Source organism: Gallinula chloropus (genome assembly GCF_964237585.1).
Source record: "Gallinula chloropus genome assembly, chromosome: 16".
Taxonomy (NCBI): domain Eukaryota; kingdom Metazoa; phylum Chordata; class Aves; order Gruiformes; family Rallidae; genus Gallinula; species Gallinula chloropus.
In genome coordinates, this window is record NC_140101.1 from 9,786,875 (window position 1) to 9,809,735 (window position 22,861).

At 37.8% G+C, this 22,861-nt stretch overlaps 1 protein-coding gene across 1 annotated transcript in view; it reads left to right on the top strand.

The window, feature by feature from the left end:
* Window positions 1-22,861, top strand: part of SULF2 (sulfatase 2) — a 62,856-nt gene that overhangs the window by 11,702 nt on the left and 28,293 nt on the right. Inside the window, exons 4-8 of the mRNA XM_084271646.1 lie at window positions 9,829-9,980; window positions 12,575-12,744; window positions 17,170-17,320; window positions 18,999-19,174; window positions 22,175-22,303. Coding sequence (XP_084127772.1) covers window positions 9,829-9,980; window positions 12,575-12,744; window positions 17,170-17,320; window positions 18,999-19,174; window positions 22,175-22,303 — 778 coding nt within the window. The remainder of the gene's footprint in view (window positions 1-9,828; window positions 9,981-12,574; window positions 12,745-17,169; window positions 17,321-18,998; window positions 19,175-22,174; window positions 22,304-22,861) is intronic.

Here is a 22,861-nt window from a genome sequence, read left to right on the forward strand (position 1 = left end):
TTTAACATTAAATTGCAAAAAAAGAGGAGAAAGGCTATTTGTAAATGTTTATTAAAGGAGGAACGAACCTGAGAAATATGTGACCAGGATTTAATATCTAGATACATGCCTGGTGAAAAATTCTTATATTATCAATTCCCTGCTGTAGAATTTGCTCTCAATAGTTGCTAGTTGCTATTTTTTATTACAGAAATACTTCAAAATGTAACTGAAGTTGATCTCTATGTATAATTACTTGATAGGGAATAATTGGTGACCTAAAAGAGTCAAAGGATAACCAGAAGTAGAGACAAATATTGAAGCACTTTCTGCAAGGTCTCATGCAGGTGAAAAGCAGCGTTAAGAAGAGATGCAAGTTGTGATTCGCACTCCAGTTCCCTGGCCACTACACCATGCTGCACTCCTCTGTCATGTTACATGCCTACAAAGACAACAGATTACCTGAGTTGGAGTAACACCCCCTATGCAGGACAGACAAGGCTTGCAGCTGATAAAGAACTGAAGGCTGTTTTTAAAAAAAGTAACCAAGTGATTTAAGAGTCAGACTTAGTTTTTAGAAGTGATTGACACAGTTACGAACTGAAGCACTATGGTGTTCACTTCCAAGACATCTACGTGACTTCTTAAAACTGGATATCAGGTTTCTGAATTATTTATCTTGAAGGTGAATTAGTTTCCTTAGATCTTTTGCTCTCTATATAGAAATATTATCTTAGCAAAGTCTGTCAAATTATATCTATTAGATGGTTTGAGACCATTAAACTTGAAATGGGTGTGAAAGAAAGGTTCAATGTAGCGACTGTATCATGGTAGCTGGTACTGCAAAAGATAACCAAGGATCTATGCTACAGAAGACCTAAGTAAAGTCCTGGTGTATAGCCCATGTATAGCTCTGACCATGTTACTACTTCTGGCAGCCTTGGTCTATGGCAATGAATTTTTAAGGCTGAGTATCAATTAATCGATCACAATCTCCTGAGTTGGAAGGGACCCATAAGGATCAAGTCCGACTCCTGGCTCCACACAGGGCCAGCCAAGTCAGAGCATGGGGCTGAGTGCATCATCCAGATGCTTCGTGAACTCAGTCAAGTTCAGTGCTGTGACTGCTTCCCTGGGGAGGCTACAAATCTTATTATGAATGGCATTTTCAAACAAAAGACAGCTCTGAATTATTGCCCCATGTGTTAAAGGCTGTTTTTTCCTTCCCACCTCCAACTTCAGTTCTATTCAGTGTGTTGGTTTCAATTCAAACAAGGGTCTATCTTTTCCCTCTGCTTCTTTGAATGGAGTTCTAAGCATCAGTAATATCTCTTTAAACAGATTATAATGTATCATAACTTAAAATAAGATCACATTAGGTAGAGCTGTGGTCTCCTGAGGATTATGCAGGGATTGTGGAAGTGAAACTTATCTCTACAGCTACCATTTCATCACATATCTTCTGCATGTAGCTTTATAATATTTAATGTACGCTTTAACTATCCTGAAAAGAGGAATATATACACTTCTGTGAGTAACTCCCTGAGTAAAATCCACTAGATATCCTGCAATCCAATAAAACTTTACCAGGAGTCTGAGATTAACGCATCCACAGATACAGAAATAAAACGATGTCTGTAGCTCCCTTGCTTCAGTCATATTTTGTTTCCTTCTTATGCTCTCTCATTTCTTCCCCTAAATCTATCTGGTTTTAACATAAAATGTTGTAGATGGTGAAAAACACCTCATCTTTTTCCTTCCCCCCACTATAATGTCCTCTTCTCATACAATGCCAATTCTAGCATTTAAAGAGTAATGGCTTTGTCATACTGATTTATCATTTCAAGCAAGAAGTAATTCATCGCTAGATATTTCTTCAGAAATAGCATTATCATTTCATAGCATTCAAAACAGCTGAAAGCTAAACAGAATATTTGCACATGGTGAAAATGTTTTTAAATCTTCATTAGTTTAGATCTTTTAGGATGGCAGTACTTATAAAGTAGAACCACCTATTGACTTATCATTGGAGTTATTTCCTCCCTTACACTCCAATTTAAGATTTCTTTTGTTTATCCAGCTGGCAATTTAAGTCCTTGTGGTATCTTCTTGAATTCTTCTTTCGTTGCTTGTCTAGAATGTTGATTTTTTTTTTTCAGAAGTATTTCAATACTTCTTTTAATACAATTTAATTAAGTAATGTAATCTACTTAATACATTGCCCTAAGCCGGCTTTCCTAGAAGCCCAAAGGTGTAAGTGTCCTGTGTGAACCAAATGGCTGTATACTTGCCCTGTACAGCAGCAATACACAGTTTAGTGAGCGCTGGGCAAGCTCAGTCATATCAAGTTCAAAGGTAGAACAATAAGCTCTATGCCATCTTTTAATGACAAACAGTGATGATTTCAAAGACTGGCCAGTGCCTACAGTATAAACTTTGCAGATAGATTCTAACTGGAATTCCAGTTTCTTTGAATTGGAACATCCTCATGTCCTCTTGTATGCTGTATTAGCATGAGTACTGCCCTGAGACCTTTGTCTTGTCTTCCAAGTTAGAGACAATTCCGCTTCCCGTCCTTGTGCATGTCTTATGCATGGGAGGAATAACTATGGTTTTGAGACGGATGCATTTAAGAACTGTAAGACTGGGGTTTTGGGGTGTAGTTTTTTAAAGGGAAATGTATTTTTTTTGGTCAGAAGTAAAAGGTAAATGTACAGATAATGAACTAGTGTAGAACCTCAATTTCTTCTCTTTAAGTGAATATCTTGTTGAAAGGAATTCTGTGGTTAAATTGAACCAAGATTGGACTTTTCTCCTAACTGGATTCAGTAAGACTTCATTGTTTTTATTTATGAACTAATGCTTTTAGTAGTGTTCTTCCAAGTTTATCACTAGGTGGAATAAAGCACCTTTGTTACAATACAGTAAATATTTCTTTTTGCACAGCATATCTCAGTAGCTCCCTGAAACTTGTCAATCAGGTTTTCTTCAAATCATAAAACCAAAATGGTTTTGAATTAATTTCTTTTAGAGTTGGCCCAAGTAACATGGTACAGGCTTTGGCATTTTAGTGAAGATTCAGCACAAGACTAGGTAAGCTTTTGGTTAGGCTATTTGTTACTAAGAAAGGTCTGACAATCCATTGTTGGGGAGATTTTGGGGGTTTATGTATCATGGAGGAAATGCTGCATGTGATGAGAAGAGGATAAATCTAAAGGTTAAGATTCTTTTGTGCCCATGGTACGTAATGCAGGGAGTGGTACCCCGGTAGTTTTTTAATGTCTTGTTCTTGTGATTTTGACGTTGGGAAACATTTCTTTGAAAATCTGAATGATCGGAGTTGGCCACCAAGAAGTGTGAGCAGACTGACAGATGATAGTGAGCAGTGTTGTAGAGTAGAGCTCCAAACCACACAGCCAGGCAGTGCTTCTGGTTTCTCGTGTGCTGCCCAGTTTAGGAAGTGATGCTGTTAAATACACTGAGTCACCCTGCCCTGAATGGTACTAAAGATTGGTGACGGGCGGATTGCCTGTTCTAGATCTTTTTTCCTTTGACTTTCAGAGGGCTTGTGTGCAAGGGATGCTCAAAAAGATATTTATGCCTCTCAATTCTAGTTCTGTTTAAGCTTTTGTAAGCTGTGCCATAGGCATTAGTCAAATGGAGCTTTGGCCCTGATTCTGTTGGGAATTTGCTCACCTGAGAAGGACAAGGAAGACCAGCTCATCAGCAGCATTCTTCTGTTTGATTCCTTGTTGACCATTTCAAAATACTTGGTTTGATCCCTTTTGTGTTTTATTTGGCTTCATCTGCTCCCCTTCCGCCAGTTCCCCTGATAGATCTTGGCACTGATCCTTGGCCACAACTGTGGAATGTGCATTGCAAATTCAGGAAGAGGAACAAAGATGTCATAAAGATCATTGTGCGTTGCCTTTGTCCTGATAGATATCATACTAGTCCCCTGGCATAACCAGAAAGCCTGCGGGCCATTCCAACTGCAACGGTTACCAGTCTCTGGACAATGTGGGTTTTCAAACTACTGTGTTTTGTGAATTGTAAAGATAATTTTTATTCCAGTTACAGAGAAGAGCTGTGCATGGAAAAGGTCTTCTTGGTGCTACTTGTTTTATGTCTCTATGATGGTGGATGGAGTATGTGATCTTTTAAGAAAATCTGGTGCCATCAGTGTGCTGTAGGTTAGAGAGAAATTGGGTCATCATGTGCAATAGACTAAAAACGTGCGTGTGTATATGTCTTTCCTCAGCCTAACTGGTTAAGTACTTCAGTGAATTCATCATTTCAAGGTCTGTTGCAGACATACAAAAGAAAAGAAATAACAAAAAAGTACTTGGAGCCCAGTCTTGGCATCCTAAAACTGATGGAACTAAAAGGATCCGAGAACAAAATGTGGTTTTAAGCCTTTCTTTTCCTCTGTAAAATACTCTGACATTTAGGATCTCGCTGTACATTTTATGCAACCCACTAGCTTTACTCCAGTTACTAATGCAGTGTCTTCTAATCTTTGCAGTAGTGTCATATTTCCTGTTGTCACTCAAGGTGCCAACTAGGACTGTTTTGTTCAGGTGACTTTAGCACCTAGGAGTTACTGATTTTTGGAATATCTAGTCAGCTGTTTTGATACTTAGAGACAACTGATGTCTCTTGAAACATCTTTTCTATGGGGCCAAGTTTAATATGAAATTACAGGATTTTATCTTGGAAGCTCCCTATTTCTGCTGTAAATCCATTAATTTCATAACATTGTCAATTTAAGAGTGTATTTGGCCATGATGTGAATGCAAAGCTGACGACCTTTGGGCTTACTTCTGGTTAAATGCATATTTAGCCATGCTCAGAGTGCTTTCTCATCTGCTTTCCTCTGATTGTGTCTTTGAGGACAAAACGTACGTAAAATCATTTTTATTAGATATGCAGCAGAAATAAGATAAGGAATACCCTCTCCTCCCAGTCCAAAGCTAAGGATTGCTCAGATGCAGGTAATTGTTCAATTTTGAGCTGGGAAAAATGAGTATCAGATATAGAAATAAAAGATTTTTAGAGGGGTAAATAAATCCCTGTGTGTAACTAAGACTTGTAGGTTGAAACCTAAGTTAATACCTGGAAAGTTGGCTGTTGAAATATGACAGAGAAACAGTACTTTAAATATAGTTTTAACGTACTTAATGCATAAGTTTTCTGTTTAAATGTAGAGGGTTAATGGCTCAAAACGTGAGTTTAACTTCACAGTCATGGTGGTAAGTGAAATTTAATGAGGTGCTAATAAGAGGATATCCTTAAGTAGTGTGAAGGGTATGAAGACACCAGGAGGGAGGAGGGGTGTGCGGTATAAACACTGAGCTTACTGTCCAGGAGTAACAAAAAGCTGAATTTTACTTTTTCTCAGCGTCAGGATTTATTGTGAGAGCATAAATATTTACAAATATCTTCCTAAATCCTGGAGTCATGTATATTCAACTGAAGATGGGCCTCGTAAGTCTCCTAGTCTGTCATAGGATCACAGGCTAATTCAGGTTGGAAGGTACCTCTGGAGGTCTCGTTTCCACCCTCAACTCAAAGCCTGCCCCAGGCCATGTTGCTGAGGGCTTTATCCAACCCAGTCTGGAAAAATGCCAAGGACTGGATTTGCACAATCTTCATGAGCAACATGTTTCACTCTGACTCTTCTCACTGGGAAATAGTGTTTCTTCACATCCAGGCTTAAATCTCACTTGTTTCAATCTGTGTCAGGTCTTTCTTGTCCTCCCACTATGCACCATCATGAAGAGTGTGGGATTGTCTTTTCAATAATCTCCTTGCAGCTGAAAAAGTTATTAGATCCCTCTGAAGCTAGGCTAATTTTGACTTGCAGAGTGTATTTTCTAGTGCATAGCCTGATCTGGCTTTATTTACAGCAGAGCTTTATCTTTCACTGCTTCCCAATGGAATGTAACGTATCACTGTCAGGAAGTTATCATCAGTGCTCCTGTCATACATTCCTGTCTTGATTTCATCTTCCTATTTATTTGAAATGAGCATAAATGCTATCATCATATTGTTAACCAGGTTTTTAGGGGAATGGATAAGAGATTTTGGCCAGTACTTAACAGAACTGCATGTAACCAGACGACTATGGTCAGAATCAGAGCTACTGGTCCAAGGAAACTGAATGAAAGACTGAAATTTTGTGCCTAAATCTGATCATCTTTGCACTGGTGAATCTGTTGACTCCCACTGCATTCTCATTTCTAGTTCAAGACTGAAGGTCTGTTATATCAAACTCACGATCTTTTGATGATACATATGGTATAAAAAGGGATACATGATCCCCTGCATCACCTTATTCATGCACCCTGAATTATCTTATTTTTCAATTTAATGTGAAGTTTTGTGAATATTCTTTATAGGTGCATTTTAATTCTGTTAAGCATTTTTACCTAGGTATTAAGAAAAGAATTAGCATTTTTAAAAGGGGAGCAACTAATTGCAGAGTTTGGTGGATGATACAGACAGATGACAGAACTAGCTTTAACATTTCCAATGGTGTTAAATGATGCCTTGATTTCTGTTCTTTTGATTGTGCTTTTGCATTACACGTGACAATATGCTGGGTCTGCTTTTTAAGATGGGAGTGCAGCCTTGATATATCTATGGTTGTGTTACATTCAGAGCGGACCTTGGTATTAATTGATAGCACAGGGAAAATTCTTTTGTGTGCAGGTTTTTTTTTTCCTTACAGGAAGAGTGTAAAAACCAAAACCTCTTGTAGAAATCCTGCTCCATACCAAAGAATTTTCCAGGTGTTTATCATCGAAGGGTGAGACTCTGAGAAAATAACCATAGAAGGCTATGAACTGCTGCGGAAGTGTTAACCGTGTACAAAGGACTCGGTGCTTGCATATCCTGTTTTATGTAGTCTTAGGAGAAAGCATGTAGTATAGTATTTAAAGCAAAGGAAAAATCCCATTCTTAATGCATTTATTAAAAACAGCCACTTGGACGTTTCTTAACGATAATTTCATGGACTGGATATAGGAACATGGCTGAGCACATCAAGCAGCAGCCTTGTGAATGTTTATTAATGAAATCTTGGAGTGGTTTGAATTTGGATGTACCAAAGGCATGTGTACTCTAGTCAGCAGCTGTGTCTGGTGGTGAACTAATCTGATGAGGGGAAGAATTGTGTTAAAAAGAATCTTTATAACTCAAAATAAATTTTTTTTTACCAGCATCGAGAGAGCTTTATTGTAACCCAGTATTGTATACTGCAGAGCAGCGGTGTTTAAGTTGTGGAATAAAAAGCCTTTAAATGGCTGAGAAGGAGGAGGAAAAGAAAAAGATGTGGAATGGGAGATTGGAAACAGCAGAGAAAATTATTTAAAGCCCTTTGACATCCATGAAAGATTATAAAGACATCCTGAATGTACAATGGGGGGTATGCAAAAGGTGCTGGAAGGAACTTCCGCCAGACTTTCCTTTAATGCCTCTGCAGAATAACAATGAAGTAATTCTTTACAGAATGCCTCTTTCCTGAGTTCTTCAGCTGGCTCAGCCAAAGTTTTTGGGAATGGATTGGTTCCTGTGAGCATAGATGCCAAATATATATCTCTGGATGTAATATGTTGAATGGGGGACAAAAGGCTTTGGAATGCCCTGTGCATACCTGCTACTGAAGAGGGTGGTCAGTGTTACAGTCCTGTGCTCCTTGTTACTGGGACAAGAAACAGTGTGTGTCTGTATTGTTTAATTACCCATAAAACTGCTCTGAAGTTGCCTTTCATTCTTTAAAAATGAGAATTTGTTCATAAAGCAAAACAATTTGAAGAAGTATACGAGCTGTCTAAACACAGTTGCTGAATAATGTGGTAGTTTTCACCTACAGCAGAGTAGATTTTGCTTTGTTCCTGTCTGCTAGTTTACTTTGCTTGGTTAAAGATCATGAGGTAGTTCAGGTCAGTGAAACAATTTCTTTTCTGCAGCACACTTATCCATCACTTAACCCTTTTGTAAGTAGCTCAGCTATAAAATAGTATCTCACCTTACCTGCTTTTGCAGAATATTTTCAAAGCACATTGTAATTTTGAATATTTTCTTAATTGTGTCCCAATAGATGTGCCACCCTCATCTTTTGTGATGCAGGTTGTAATTTTGTCAGCACTTTTGTATCTCTGAGACATTTGGAAAGATTTTGGACATTCACTTTTTTTCTTACCTCACCTTATACATTAGTGGAATCCATTGAAATTTGCTTGGGAGGATGATTCAAAATATGCGTTTCCATTCTACTGTAGCAATTTGAGTTGGATCTTATGAATGTTCCATGCATAATGTACTTACTTAAATGTATTTAATTCCATTCACTATATTAATATGTTGCTAATCCCATGCTTCCAGTTATTTTAGAAAACAAATAACTAATGGTGTGGAGCTGTCTTCCATTACATTTTGTAGCACTGTTTCTCAGTATGTCTATCTTTTGGGCAGATATTGAGCCTACTACAAATAGACATAAATCCATTTACTTCTGTGAGGCTGGCCCTTTTTACACTGCCTAAAAACCTGTTCTACTCTATCCCCAGCATTACTCCTTATAGTTATGTAGGTACAAGAAGATTCAGTATGAGAAATTACAGGCTGAAAGCTTAAAAATAGTCTTTAAGAACTTGGAAACTGTGAATTATGTGCTCAGATGTATGAGGCAAAGTTTAAACAAAGTGTAAGAACAGTATCTTCAATATTCTGTTGTCATTATAGAAGCACAGATGTTTACTGATGGACAGTCAGGTGAGATGCTGCAGACACTGTGTCTCTGGGTTAAAAATACTTGGAAGGACAAGTGAAACAAGTGTGACGATCTTTGTGGTAGTTGCTGTAACAATGCTAGCTTGAATTGCCAGGCCATTCGAAAATTGAGATTTGAGCTCTGAGGCTGAATCATGGTGCAGTCTGCAGACCCAAAAGCAGATTTTTTTGGCTTTAACCTTAAAAAAAAGACCTAGCCAGATGAATGGAGTCTTCCAGTACAATTTATCCTGTAATTGCATACTGATAATATAACGTTATTTAGTATTGGTTTATGTTTTCTTATTTATTTTTTTACTGGGATGATGTGAGAGCATCTTTGGGTACATCATGTACTTTAGAGAGTTTGTGTTGAGAGTTGTGCTAGATAGAAATCTAATGCTTTTCACTGTTCTTAACCATTTTCTGGAAAATAATTTGTGTCTGTACACTTGTGGCTTACAGAGCAAGGCCAGCATATGCATCCTTCTCCTGGGAGGGTGCCTTAAATGCCTGCCCTGTGTTCTGTAAGAATCCATCTACTCACTCTACATTTGGGCTGCCAAACAGGCTGCTGCTTCATTTCTTCTATGCAGCAAGTTCAGAATCTCTTTATATTTATTGTCCTCATTTGTCATAATTTCTCCCAAACCAGCCTCCACTGCTTCTGCCAATTCCTTAGGTGGAGATGGCTTAAGTGGGTGTAACCAAAATGAAAAATGTGGCTAAATTGGGTGATTCAGAGTGGGGTGAGATAATGCAGCAACTGGCTCTATTTTAAGCATTCTCTGTTTTGTTTGTCTGACTCTGAGTGTGTCGGGCACTAAAGACAATATCATGGTAATTGTGGTGCAGTTTGTCATGCATAGTCAGGCTGTAAATCAGCAGGTCTGCATTATGGAGCTCTGGAATAAACACAGGCACACTTCTAGCTCTGAACTGTATCTTAAATGAATCAGAACAAAGATAACAAAGCTCCTCTTTGAAAAGATGGAAAAGAATATGGTTAAATGTGGTGTCTTTCAAGTGTTTCTATATGCCTTCTTACTGTGCTTCTGCTTTCTCTACCTTTAGCTTTCTTTGGAAAGTACCTTAATGAATACAATGGCTCCTACGTGCCTCCTGGTTGGAAAGAATGGGTTGGATTACTTAAAAACTCTCGCTTTTACAACTACACACTGTGTAGAAATGGAGTGAAGGAGAAGCATGGATATGACTACTCCAGGGTAGGTCCTGTTAGTTTATTTGTATTTCTCTCAGTATTTGGACATGTCAGCAAGCTGCACTTTGTGGTTTTGCTCTAAGTAAAAAAACATTTTCGCACTTGAAAGCTGCTACGTGTAACGTTGGCTACAGCCCAGGAGGCATCATGGTTGGACTTTTTGTGAGCCTCCATTCTGGGAGGGTCCTGCGACTGAAAACATTGTTAGCAGCAATGGAAACAACCAAAACTTCCTGAGACTATTACAAATTACGAGCTGAAGATGAGAAAATGGATTTAAATGCTGCATGATAACTATGTCTGTGCTTTGTACTTTAATTATTGTGTGCAGAGTCTGATTGTCATCTATTCCCCTGGTATAGAACTGACTCCAGTGGAGTTAGGGAAGCATAAATGAGATAAGAATCCAGTTCCCTCCAGCTAGATCCATCTTTTTATGTTGAAGAACTTGTTTCACAGACATAATATAATGGAGAATTCATAGTATGTCTTATGGTAATTCTGAATGTGTGGAGAATTTAACTACTAAATTTATATCTCTATGCATTGTTACAGGCATGTTTGTTTCCTAATATCCCTGCAAGGATGTTATATCCTGGCCAAACTTATCAAAATGCTTACTAATCACTGTCAAATGCAATATTGTGTTTTTCCTCATCTAGCACGTTACAGCTCAGTTACCTGCTCGCAGGCAGGAATACATTCATTTCAGCCAAAAGTGTTACCTTTCCAAAGGAACCATCTTTTGTGCATTCCTAAATTGCCTCTGAAGTATGATGATAAATAAATTTATCCATGAAATGCTAGAGTTTAATTAGTGTATAACTTATGAAGTTGACTTATTCTGGAGTGATACTAATGTCTAAGGTGTGTTTGTTTAACAGGGATTCAGTTCGCTCTTACTGAGCACAAGTCCTCACTTCGAACTTGTGCTTCATGAGCAATGCCTTCAGTCAGATTTTCCTTTTAAAGGGCAATGTCTATGTGATTTCCCCCTTCCCTTCCCCTGTTTGCTGTCTTTAAGTGAATGTACTTTGTGTTGAAAGATAAAACTTAACAGGCTTCTAGGGTTTCCTTTTCTATCACCAGCTGCGAAGGGGAAGGGGCAATGGATCTAACAAATTATTTGTCTTTTATTCCCCTTCTGATCTGTGAAGACTGAGAGCACTAATCTTTACAGCTATGTACCCAAAATGTTATGATGGAAATATATCTTGCATGGAACAATGTCAGGCAAGTGATGTCATGGGTTCCCTGTTGTACCAGAGTGTTCTCTGTTGTACCAAAGATCCAACAGGGAACTTGATGTTCTGATATCCTCAGCTCTGGTTTGTGTATGCAATACTTGAAAATGTTTAGGTTTTCATTTGGTGTAGTTTTTCATACCAAGTTTGGTAGTAAATAATAAAAAAAGAAGTCTGAAACTATAAATGTTTTGATAATCTTTGTATTCTTGCATAATACACAGCGATGGTAGTGAAGAGATGTGTACAGAGCAGCAGCACTTCATGTTAACGCTGGAGTTCAACTGAACAAATACAAGCTGAAATACAGGACTGCTGCTCTTTTTCTTGCCGTTTTTGTTGCTGGAAGCTTAGTTTCAGCAATGGACAATATAATCACAATTTTTTTTTAGCCTCATCTACTTGAGAGTGTTAATTATGTGCTAGTGGAAAATTAGAAAAAAAATTACTGATTCTGTCCCCCAAAGTAAGGGCTAAACACACATCCTCTGAAAAGCAAATCTCTGCAATTTTTTTTTTTTTTTCAGATTATCTCACAGGATATCATTCTACTTTGAATTTTCTTTTTCAGTTTCTGTCAGCTTTTTAGATGAAGATTTGGATTTGTGTGCATTCACACAGTCTCCTACAACCTGGAAATGATAGACCCTAAGAGAGAACATGGCTTGTCACTAAAATAGTCTTCAGTCCATATAGCTCCAGCAGATACCAGAAGAATGAAAATTAAAATAGTCTGTATGTTCCAAAGAAAGTTTTCTAAATTCTCAGCAATTTATTAGATAGAGGTATATCTCTGTCAGATTGTCATGTGTCTGTGATATGAATGACCTTTTTTGTCCAATTAGCCCAGCATCTTCTAGTTTTAGTGACTTGTGGTTCAAGGGGAGGGTGAGAAAAATGAACATCAAGACATGTGGATTTTCAAAGCACTTCTATGGTGTAAGATTGGATTTATACACCTTGAGAACATTCACATAAAAAAGCAAAGAAATTGCCCTGTAATTTTCCTATTTTTCTTTATTATTATTAATAGCTGGTCATTGTATTTAGTACTGTGATCTCCATAATGTAATTACATACTCTGGGAAGAAAGAGTCCTATTTGATCCTCTTTAATGTCATTCATTTCTGAGAGGAAGCTGTTGCTTTTCATATTTTTAGGCAGTTAGGAAAGAATGATTTGGGTTTAGTTTTTGAAGTATTAACATCTGTAATTCCTTCCTCCTCCCATTCTGAGTGAAGTACCTTCTTTTTGCCCATTTCTTATGATACGTCAGGCATCTCCTTCCCATCTCACCCCCCCAACCTGAAATTATTTTTCAGGTATCTTATTATATTTTTACTTCTACTTGCAGGATTATCTAACTGATCTGATTACCAATGACAGTATTACCTTCTTCAGAATCTCAAAGAAGATGTATCCTCACAGGCCTGTACTGATGGTTATAAGCCATGCTGCTCCTCACGGCCCTGAAGATTCAGCCCCTCAGTACTCGCATCTCTTTCCTAATGCCTCGCAGCACATGTAAGGAAAAATAAAACCCCTTCATTTCCAGGTTCAAGGGTGTGGAAGTCCTGGGTACCTCTGGGGAAATAATGTTTGTTTTACAATACTCTTGGAAAAATTTATTACAGATATATAAAAAGAGCTTCAAGATTATTTTTTAACCTCTTCAGACCAGCACAAGTGTCTTGAGAATGGCTGCTGCATCTACAACTCAAAATTGTAGCTCACTGAGATAAATAAAAAAATTCACACTGAATTCATTGGACATTATTACAAACGATTTGGAAAGTTAAGCACTGTTTTATTTTTAGCAAGGGGATCATAAACTGGTTCTTGGGCTGTAGTCTCTTCTGGGGAAGAAACTATCTCCCTTTCCTTATGCCTAAGATATATTATTCATTGGGTATTACCAAAAATGACATAGTATGCAGTACTTCCTACTCCTGTTTCATATATGGAAAGAAAGGAAGTACAGGGCTGCAGCACCAAATTAGACAAGCTATTTCTGAATGAGCTGGTATGCCTGTACATGACCCAGTGCAATGCCTTGAATGAGTCCCAAAAGCAATATCCCCCAGTTACCCAGTTAACGTGTTCATAAGCTCCAGTGAAACACCATGATGAGATGGTTCTTGTTTGTAGCACAGAGATACTTTACAGGCACAGCTTTGTAATGCTCCATTACAGGCCTTTTCTTGCTTACTGATAAAATACACTGTTCTCCCAAGTCACCTTTTGGCACAACTGAAAACATTCTGATATTTTTCAAATTGTTGGCTTCGTGCCTTCATTCATGTTCAACATTTGTAGCTTTCTTCCCATGTGCCTTCTTTTTTGGTGTGGGGTTTTTTTGGTTGGTTGGTTTTAATTTTTCAAGGGGAGTTCTGTTTTGTCTTTGTGAAGGAACTGGGAACTGATGGAAGTAATCAGTTGGTAGATGAAGCCACTCTGAACTAGTCCAAAGCCCAGTGAAATCCATTCAAACTTTTTCATTTTAAAATAGAGTCTGAAAAAAAAAGCTTACTTTGTTCTATTGTCTAGTTATTGCATAACTTAGAATTATGTATTTCATTATTTTGTGCTGTGCTACCAAAGAGAATGTGTCCTAGATCTACAGCAATGCAGTATTTCATGTTTGTTTGTTTTCTTAGGCTCATTTATTTTCTTTGAAATGAAAATTAGAGAAATGCCAAATTAGCAGCTCCTGCTTTAGCTTATACCTAGTATTGACCTCAGTCTTATTAGAATTTCTTTTGGAAGGCATTCATATCTCACAGGTGATAACCATTTATCAAGCAACATTCTGTAGCAATTTAATTATGCTAGTTGAATGAGAAAAGCTAGAAAGATTTGAGGAAGGCCAGCAGTGAAAGGTATAAACTACATCTGTTTTCCTTTGCTAATAGTTAAACTTCCATTTTTCATACAACTTAGGTTTATCTTCCTGATCATAAAGTAGTTACACAAAAATATTTTTGATTGTAGGTGACTTTTCTTTAAATGGGAACAATTATACAGGAAGTGTTACTTCACAGAAATAGGTTTTGTTTCTAAAGAAGTTATTTTAGTAGGTTAAGGAACTGTATTTTTCTTTTAAAGGTGAACAAAGGGTAGGATTTTGTGTGCATCTTGTGCAAAGAAGCTGCTAATCTTATTCTAAACAATTTTCACAGCACTACATAATAATCTGCAGTGATTTTCATTGGCCTGGCTTTAAGATTAAATGAGAAAATGTAAAATGTGCCCTCACTGTATGTAAAAATTAGTTCTCTGCTTTCCATGTTTTCCCTCATTCCCACATTCCCAGGAATCCCTCAGTGACAGATAAATCTGTCAGTGATAAAGGGGTGTAGGCAGTTCGCGCTGTTCTGTTGCTGTGTGGCTGTGGCAGGGAAGGATCAGAACACAGGTAGAACATTGCCCTAAAGCAGTAAGCAACACAGGCTTTGCCTAGTCCCACAATCAGAAGGCGGTACACCACGTCTCTCCTACTTCTTCTTACGGCAGTGCTGACATAGTCTGCAAGCAGATCCTGGAGCTATATCCACAAAGAAGACGGAAGGCGTGGCTGTAATGCTTATGCCAGTTAACATACATATTGTGTTCTATAGCATTGCTAATAATAGCTAAAATTAGTGGTAGGGATTTTAGCATAGACTGGTGGTCAGAGTGCTTCTTTGCTTGGAAGCTCTGGTATTACTTCTGTTGCTAATTTATGCCCTCATTCTCTTGCTTCTGTTATTACACATCCTACCTGGTGTGGCTTTTCCAACCTATGCTGCAGTCACTCTCCATCTCACTCTGTAGAGCTCCTTTTTGTGTGCATCTGCAGTCTTTTCTTGTTTGAAAATTTTTCACATCAACCAGAACTCACACAGCAAATCCCTGGGCTATGTGGCTGGGTTTCCTTCTTTTTTTTTTTTTATCCCTGCCTTTACTGATAGCTGCAGAGAGTGCAACAGCTGGGCAGTTGAACAACGATCACAAATGTTATTTCTGTAGAGGGTACGTTTTGCCACCCATCTTTTCCAAGGTCAAATGCAATCAGACTAGGACTTATCTTCTGAGTACATTTGGAGAGGTTATCTTAACCAACTTCTAAAAACGTTATATTTGTGTATTTTTCCCATAAGACAGACAAATCTGTTAAGTGTAAGAGGGTTACATTTGTAGTAATCAAAGAAAATCACAGGCTTTGGTTGGATTAAACAGCGGGAGGTTTCAAATCAGCCAGGAAATCACAAAGTAAGCTGAAAAGGAGTTTGCCAAGCATTTTTGATTCATTCTGGGCATCACATAGCAACAGTTTCCATAACTGTCAGCATTTTCAAAGGAGCAATGTCATTATTTCAGCCACAATAACATTCTGAATTCAAGAGGCTATTAACAATACAGAGAGAATAAACACCAGCCCTTTCCTCCCTATATGAAGAAGCCTCCATTTGCCGCCTACACACATTTTTCAGATAGCATCTAACAGAGCCTTTCGGCATAAAACGTTTCACTGTCAGATTATTAATTTCACATTTATATTAAAACTCTTCAGACTACCTGTCATATTCAAGATACATTAGATACACAGTATTTCGAGGAGAAGTTTCAACTTACATTACTATTGTTTATCTTAATAACTTACCCTGCTGCTCTGTTGCATACACAAAACCAACAGCAGATATTTGCCAAATAGGAGCTGAATTTGTCTGGAAATTGTGTGTTGGGAAAAAGACAATAACTGAATATCTGCTGGTTTTTTCCTGTGCTGCTGTGTCACCCTCCTGGCTTGCACATTTGCATAAACTGAGTTTATTGCCTCAAATGAAAAAGGGAAACCTCAACAAATCACATAGGAAATGTAATTTTTAATATTTCAGACTCTGTGGTTGATGTGATGAACCAGAAAATGAAACTACTGACAAAGGTGGTTCTCAATCCTAAGTAATGACAATTTTTTTAGGAATAGATATAGTAGGTAAAAATAATATTCCTTGCAAATGTAAGCTATAATATAGCTTTCTAGTGAGTTGGTGATGCAGAGAGTCACCATCATGGTAATGATATATCAAAACGAATCTTTTGTTTAGATCCAGCTAACCTAGAGCAATATAATTATGTACAGAAAAGCAAACTGTGGAACTGCCAACAACATGATGTTATGGACATCACTTTAATGGTGTCCCAGGATCATGAGAATTTGGACAGGCAGGGAGATTCAGGAATACATTGAATCCAGCTCTTGGGATTGTTCAGGGTCTTTAATTAAAGTTTCTGATGATCACAAAGGAGTTGGTGGCTGGAAAGTGCAAAATACAGTCCTATTTCCCCTTACCCCTGCTTTTCTTGGCAGGTCTTTAAAATCTGGCTATGTATCCACTTCTGCTTGCCCCGAGCTCACATGCAGTTTGATACCACCAGGTAGGGTGCCTGTGCTCCTCTGGGTACATGAGTGTGGAAATATTCAAGTAGCCAGTCATGTTGAATTCAAAAAAGCTGTTAAAGAACACAGTAGAACCTTCTCAGCAAGTTCTATAGTTGTTGCTAAACAGTTTGCACACACCATAATACTTGATGCTATCGTGGACAGAGGGAAAGCAAAGCAATTACATCAGTAGGAACTCTATAGTATGTGCTTCATCCAGATCATACTTGTGGAGTTAGACTTCCAAGACTGGTCTCTTGGCCTTGAAATGTATTAGTCTGAAGACATTGCAAAACCAATGTATATTTACTTTATTAATAGATTTTATTCCTCACAGAGTTGTTTTCATTCTCCCATCTTTCACATAGAACATAAAAATAGAAGAATTTTCAAAAATAAATCTAATATTTTCTTTTGCACCTCAGAGAGTTAATCCTGTAGTGCTGATCAAGTAGAAATTGCTGATATGCCTTACGATGGAGTTTTTCTACACTGCTAAAACATTGGTTTTTCTCTCTGTTCCTTAGCACTCCCAGTTATAACTATGCTCCAAACCCAGACAAGCACTGGATAATGAGGTATACGGGTCCCATGAAACCTATACACATGGAGTTCACCAACATGCTACAGAGAAAGCGCCTTCAAACGCTTATGTCTGTGGATGACTCCATGGAGATGGTAAGATTAGTTGTCACATGCTGCTTTTGTTTCTTGAGTGAATCTCCAAGCTGTCCTGTATATGAAGTTAAGGGGGCAGGAAGGAGGACTGCATCAGTTTAATAGTGTTTAATCTCTCATCTCTTAGATTTTTGTCTCTCTATTCAATGTGTAAGGAAGTTCATCTCCTAAAGATAGGCACTGTAAGTTGAGTGGTGTAAGTGGGCTGATGTGTTGCTGTATAGCCACTACTGAATAAGGGGAAGAGGGAGGGATTAACTGAAAAAATCTTCATTACAAATTCTAGAAACATGTAATCTGATAGCGAAAAGTCATCCTACAATGAGTTGTAAATAGCTGCCTAACTGTGGGCTTATTTTCATCTTCTAACACCAAGTTTGAGAGAACAACAGCAGCAGCAAAACATGATGCTATGCGAGTCCTAACTGGAATAATCCCACAATAAACCAGGCCCAGGATATTCAATGTTAGAAGCAAATAAGTATATAGGTAGATTTTTTTTAATTAACAGTGAAATCTCTTAGTGCAAGATGGATGTCAAACAGAAACCTCTGAATTAGCTAAAAGCTACTCTGAAAAAGAATGGGTTTCCAGTTGTAAATAAGCAGATTTAAAGGTGTTGCAATTTACTGCTTATCTCTTGGCATTCTTATTCAAAAAAGGTAGAACATAAGAGGAGTCCTGTAAGGCAAAGATGAGATTATCTGGATGGCATTGCATCAACTTGTTAGTAATATCTCATAATTACTGATTCAGGCAAGTATGATCTCTGCTTCATATTAATGAACCTGTTCAGATGGATTAGATAACAGCATTAGGGGAGATTGGTTATTTTACTACATTGTTTTGATTTTCTGTTTAGTAAAATGGTTTCGGTTTTGGTGATTGACTGCAGGCAAATTCAGTTGGGTGCTTTTTAGTTGTAATCGAGGTAGCCTGACCCACTCTACTGAATAAAAGAGAGGAAAAAAAATCCAAAACAGCACAAACAACAAAGTTTGTTTTCTTCTGTGCTGATGTGTTCTGGATCTGTGTGAGGTGCCACTTTGTTGGTGCCCCACCACCTTCATACCTTTGCAAGTGAAAATGTCACATAAAAATTGAGCTGTCATGCTCAGTTTGGTACGCTTCACATAAAGATTCTCATGTAAATCTATAGAAGTGACCACAAACTGAGTCAAAGCTCATGTTAATTAGCTGTGTTATTTCTCCAGCTAGTGAGAGAGTATGACTGAGTGGTGTTTATCTGGAAGAGATTTTGCAAATTGTCTGCATAATGGGGTCTTATTTGTCTGAAGGCAATATCACTGAGTGTTGCTTAAATAAGTGTGAGATTCAAAATGCTATCATTTTATTAAAATCATTTGCTGCAGGAAAAATATAAAGGTGGAAAGAAAATTTAAAAAATGTTTATCACCTTGAAACTTGTAGCTGTTGCCACATGTATGTGGTGTGATTTTTATAGATGTTATGCAAAATACTGAGCCCAAACACTTCTGAAAACATGGCATGCTAATGTGTTAACCTTGAAACAGAAAACAGAATTTTACCTTGTTATAGCCACAACATTGTGACATCACAAACTGTTGTTATTTGTTTGGCAGAGAATTATATCCAATATTCTGCATATAGTACTACTCAGTAGAATGAATTTCATGGTTTTTTGCCTTTTTTTCAGATTTACAATACGTTGGTTGAAACAGGTGAACTGGAGAATACATATATAATATACACAGCAGACCATGGTTATCATATTGGGCAGTTTGGGCTGGTAAAAGGAAAGTCCATGCCATATGAATTTGATATCAGAGTTCCTTTCTATGTTCGAGGTCCAAATGTGGAAGCTGGATCCTTGTAAGTTCTTGGTGGGGCGGGGGGCGGGGAGGGGGGGTGTATGTAGTGACCAGAAAAATCCTTTCTGTTCACATCTCTCATCATACTGACCTGGCATCCGAATGGAGGCACAAAGTTCTGCCATTCCAGCTGACTTCCTGCTCACCTTTGGCAGAAGAACATCAGCTTGGGTAGAACTCCAAACTCAAAGCATGTGTTGAGGTAACAGTGTCAAGGGTTTATGTCATTGGCTTCACGCTGTCAGAAGTGTGAGGCACTACACCTCTGTGCATGTAGTTGGAAAAGCCAGTTTGAAATATGCCCAATCTAGGAAACACTTATTTGCCCCCTTTTGAGGGGTGCAGGTAATACACATAACTGTGACGTTTTCGAGGTAAAAACCATATTGTATAATGTTCACAGCCACAGGACATCATTATTGCTGAACATTAAAGTGGAGTCATTTGTTTCAGTTCATGAAGAAAAATCTACATAATAGTTCATATATTATCATCCACAAAAGATTCTTCTTGGCTCATCCTTTGAGATTACATGGTTAGGGCTGTTTGTCGGATGCATGCAAGCATGCAGAATATGACTGTTAATTAAAATGGTAGCTTTGATCAGCTAGGAAATTATGTAAATACACTTTCTAGGCAATTATTTCAATAGCAAATATTTGCACTTAAGTAATGATTCTGGACAGAGTGCCATAATTTGCTGCCTTTTATTTATATCAGTGTGCATGTTTTAGCATAATTAACACACACAAAGTCTTACACACGCTTTTTTTTACTTTGCTGCGGAGTGTAGTAGTGTGTAGTATGGTAGCAAATAGTTATAAAAAATATCTCTTTTCCTTTGCTGGTTAAATTCACTGATTCACATTATCAATAGCAACAGAAACATTGAATTCTGTAGATACTGCATTGTTTGTCTTATTTATAGCAGTTATGCAAGTGAAATAAACAACATTACTTCTCTGTAGAGCTGGAGTGGGATTAAACATACCACCTCAGCACTGAGGGAAATTTGTCTGCAGTGGGACAGAATTGCAAGTGAGCTGAGTTAGCCTTCTAAGAACCTGCTCTCTTTCCCTTCGACTGCAGTTTTTGGTCTTAGTGGAGAGATGATGCTAATACAGCTTGGGCGGGCTAAGCTAGTTTTTCTGCAATATGCAATGCTAGAGACCAGGCACTTCATGTCTGCTCAAGTTCAAGGATCTTGATACCTAGACATACATAAAAGCTGTGAAAACTTCCCACTGAATTTTATTTTTCAGAGGCCTCTGAAGATGAAAAAAATATTTCTATTAGAATCAGGGGAGTCAGGGTAACAGTGAGCAGAACACAGAGCCCATCACAGTACAACAAATCGGAAGAACAGGATAAAATACTTCGGAGGGGGGAGGATATATCAGATAATAAATTGATCTTCCCTTTCAGCCTAATTTCCTTCAAATGGTAGAACTTCAATCATCTATGTTTTGTGTGAACCTTATGTTTTTCCTGCAGAGTAATTGTTATGACTCCCTTTTGATACCAACGAAGATTTAATAGCAGTCACTGTAGCAAGTCATTACTAAGCTCTCATTTCTATTACCAAATATGCTACACCACAATTATTAGTAATTAAAATCAAATTAGGTACATCAATTTAATTCATCATCCATGCTCTTGTCAGTGCCTGTTTGCTCGCTCGCTCAAAAATGTAGTAATTTTTAAATGGTGTCTCATTAATTAGTGTGAATTTAGCAGCTTTCTTCTGTTCTGTATTTTGAGCTAGAATTCTGCGCTGATATGTATAGCAGCCCATCTGGTCCCATCCTTCCTTTGTGCCTGCAAATCATAGCAGGGTGATTCTTTATGTTCAGTGCTGTAGAAAACTGTATAGCAGTATGCTCACTTTCTTTTTTCCCTGCTTTTAAGAACCTGAATGCCTGCCTTGGTTTATGTTAAAGAAATAAAGACAAGAAATAGTACACAGCTGATATAAAGTATCTGTGCACGTAATTCTGTAATTACACAGCACTGTAATTTGAAATAAGATTGTTAGGTTCAACGTAAACTGAAAATGCTTCTCCAAAACCAGACCCATAGTAAAGCCAACTCACATGATTAGTAAATGTGGACATTTGTTTAGCTACTGAAAGGCAGGCTGTGCAACTAGATGCTCTGATCCGTGAACTCACTAATATTTAGCTGTGGCAGTTGAAGGGATTTGGGGATAGGAGCTGTCTGTACTACTCAGGAGTTGATGGCAATGTTTGATCCAAATCTTAAGACAATTTGAGTTCAAATATTGTCCTGTTAACTGCGGTGACTGAGGAGCATATGCAATACTCTAAGTAACAGGGGATGGCAGTTTCTTACTGTTTGCAGCAGGGTCACTGATATTATTTCAGTTAAAGCTGTGCTTTTTTATTTTTCTCTTCCGTAATTGCTTGCTCACTTCTTTTTCTTTCCTGGTCCCTTTCCTTTTTCTGTCTCACACTGTACATTAACAACACTTCTAGTTACTTATTGTGGTGTCTAGCAATGTATTTCTTATCATGTTCCCTACAGAACATGCTTGCTGAGATACTTATTTCTATACCATATTTTGAAACAGATAAGGCATATGCTATCTGCCAAATCTACTTTTTAATAGTCATCAGCATGTTTGGCAGACATTTTGGTTCTAAAAACACCCCAGGAGTTTTTCCAAAGCTTTCTCATATTTTGAAAGACTTTTGAACCCTCTTTTGCAATAATTAACTAACTTTGCCTTACAAACTACTTTAGCAGAAAGTATTTTTGAGAAAGCAAAGTTCCATGTTTTTTATATTAGTCCCTATCAATGTTGAACCTATATTTTACATTTTTTTCCTTTCATGGAAAGGAATTGGATCATGTCCTCCTATCCAAAGGGGAAATGTCACAGAATAAAGCCTTTCGCAGGTCCCTGGTCTCTGTAGCCGGAGTTGCTTGGTGTCCTTGCATAGAGTTTAAACCAGGTTCTCATATAGATTTTTTTTTTCAGGAATCCTCACATTGTGTTGAATATTGACCTTGCACCTACAATTCTAGATATTGCTGGATTGGATATTCCTTCTGATATGGATGGTAAATCCATTCTAAAGCTTCTGGATTCCGAGAGACCAGTGAATAGGTAAGAAATGGAAATGTGTGTGCAAACATGCATGTGCTTGTACAATAGACTGAGCAAGTATTCAGCAAAGTGCAGCAAACTTAAAGACAATGTAATAAAATTACCATCTCTGAGTCTCTCATTCACTGGAAAATCTAAAGACCTATTTGGCAAGACATGATTGACTTCAGTTAGCTATTTTTGTCAGGTTCATGTACTTGGTATATGGCACATATTGCATCTGGATGTACTAAATGTAATCTGTGTAGCAGTGAGAGGGCTACACGCAAAGGTCTTTATATGAGTTATAGATTGTAAACGTCTCTGTGGCATCATTTGTAGCAAAGCATTTCATATTGAATAAATTGTAGAATAATTGAGTTGAAAGGGCTGGTTGTGTATCAGACTGTATATAAAGAGGCTAGCACTCAGAATTTCACAGTTATTATTTGAGACCTTCCATCAATACTTAAATTGGAAAAAGACTGGGAGAAAGAATTAGACTGGATACTTCCTGCAGAGAATCAGCAAAAAAAGGAAAGATGGAGATTTGCTTTACAAAGTGGTTGGGTGGAGGGA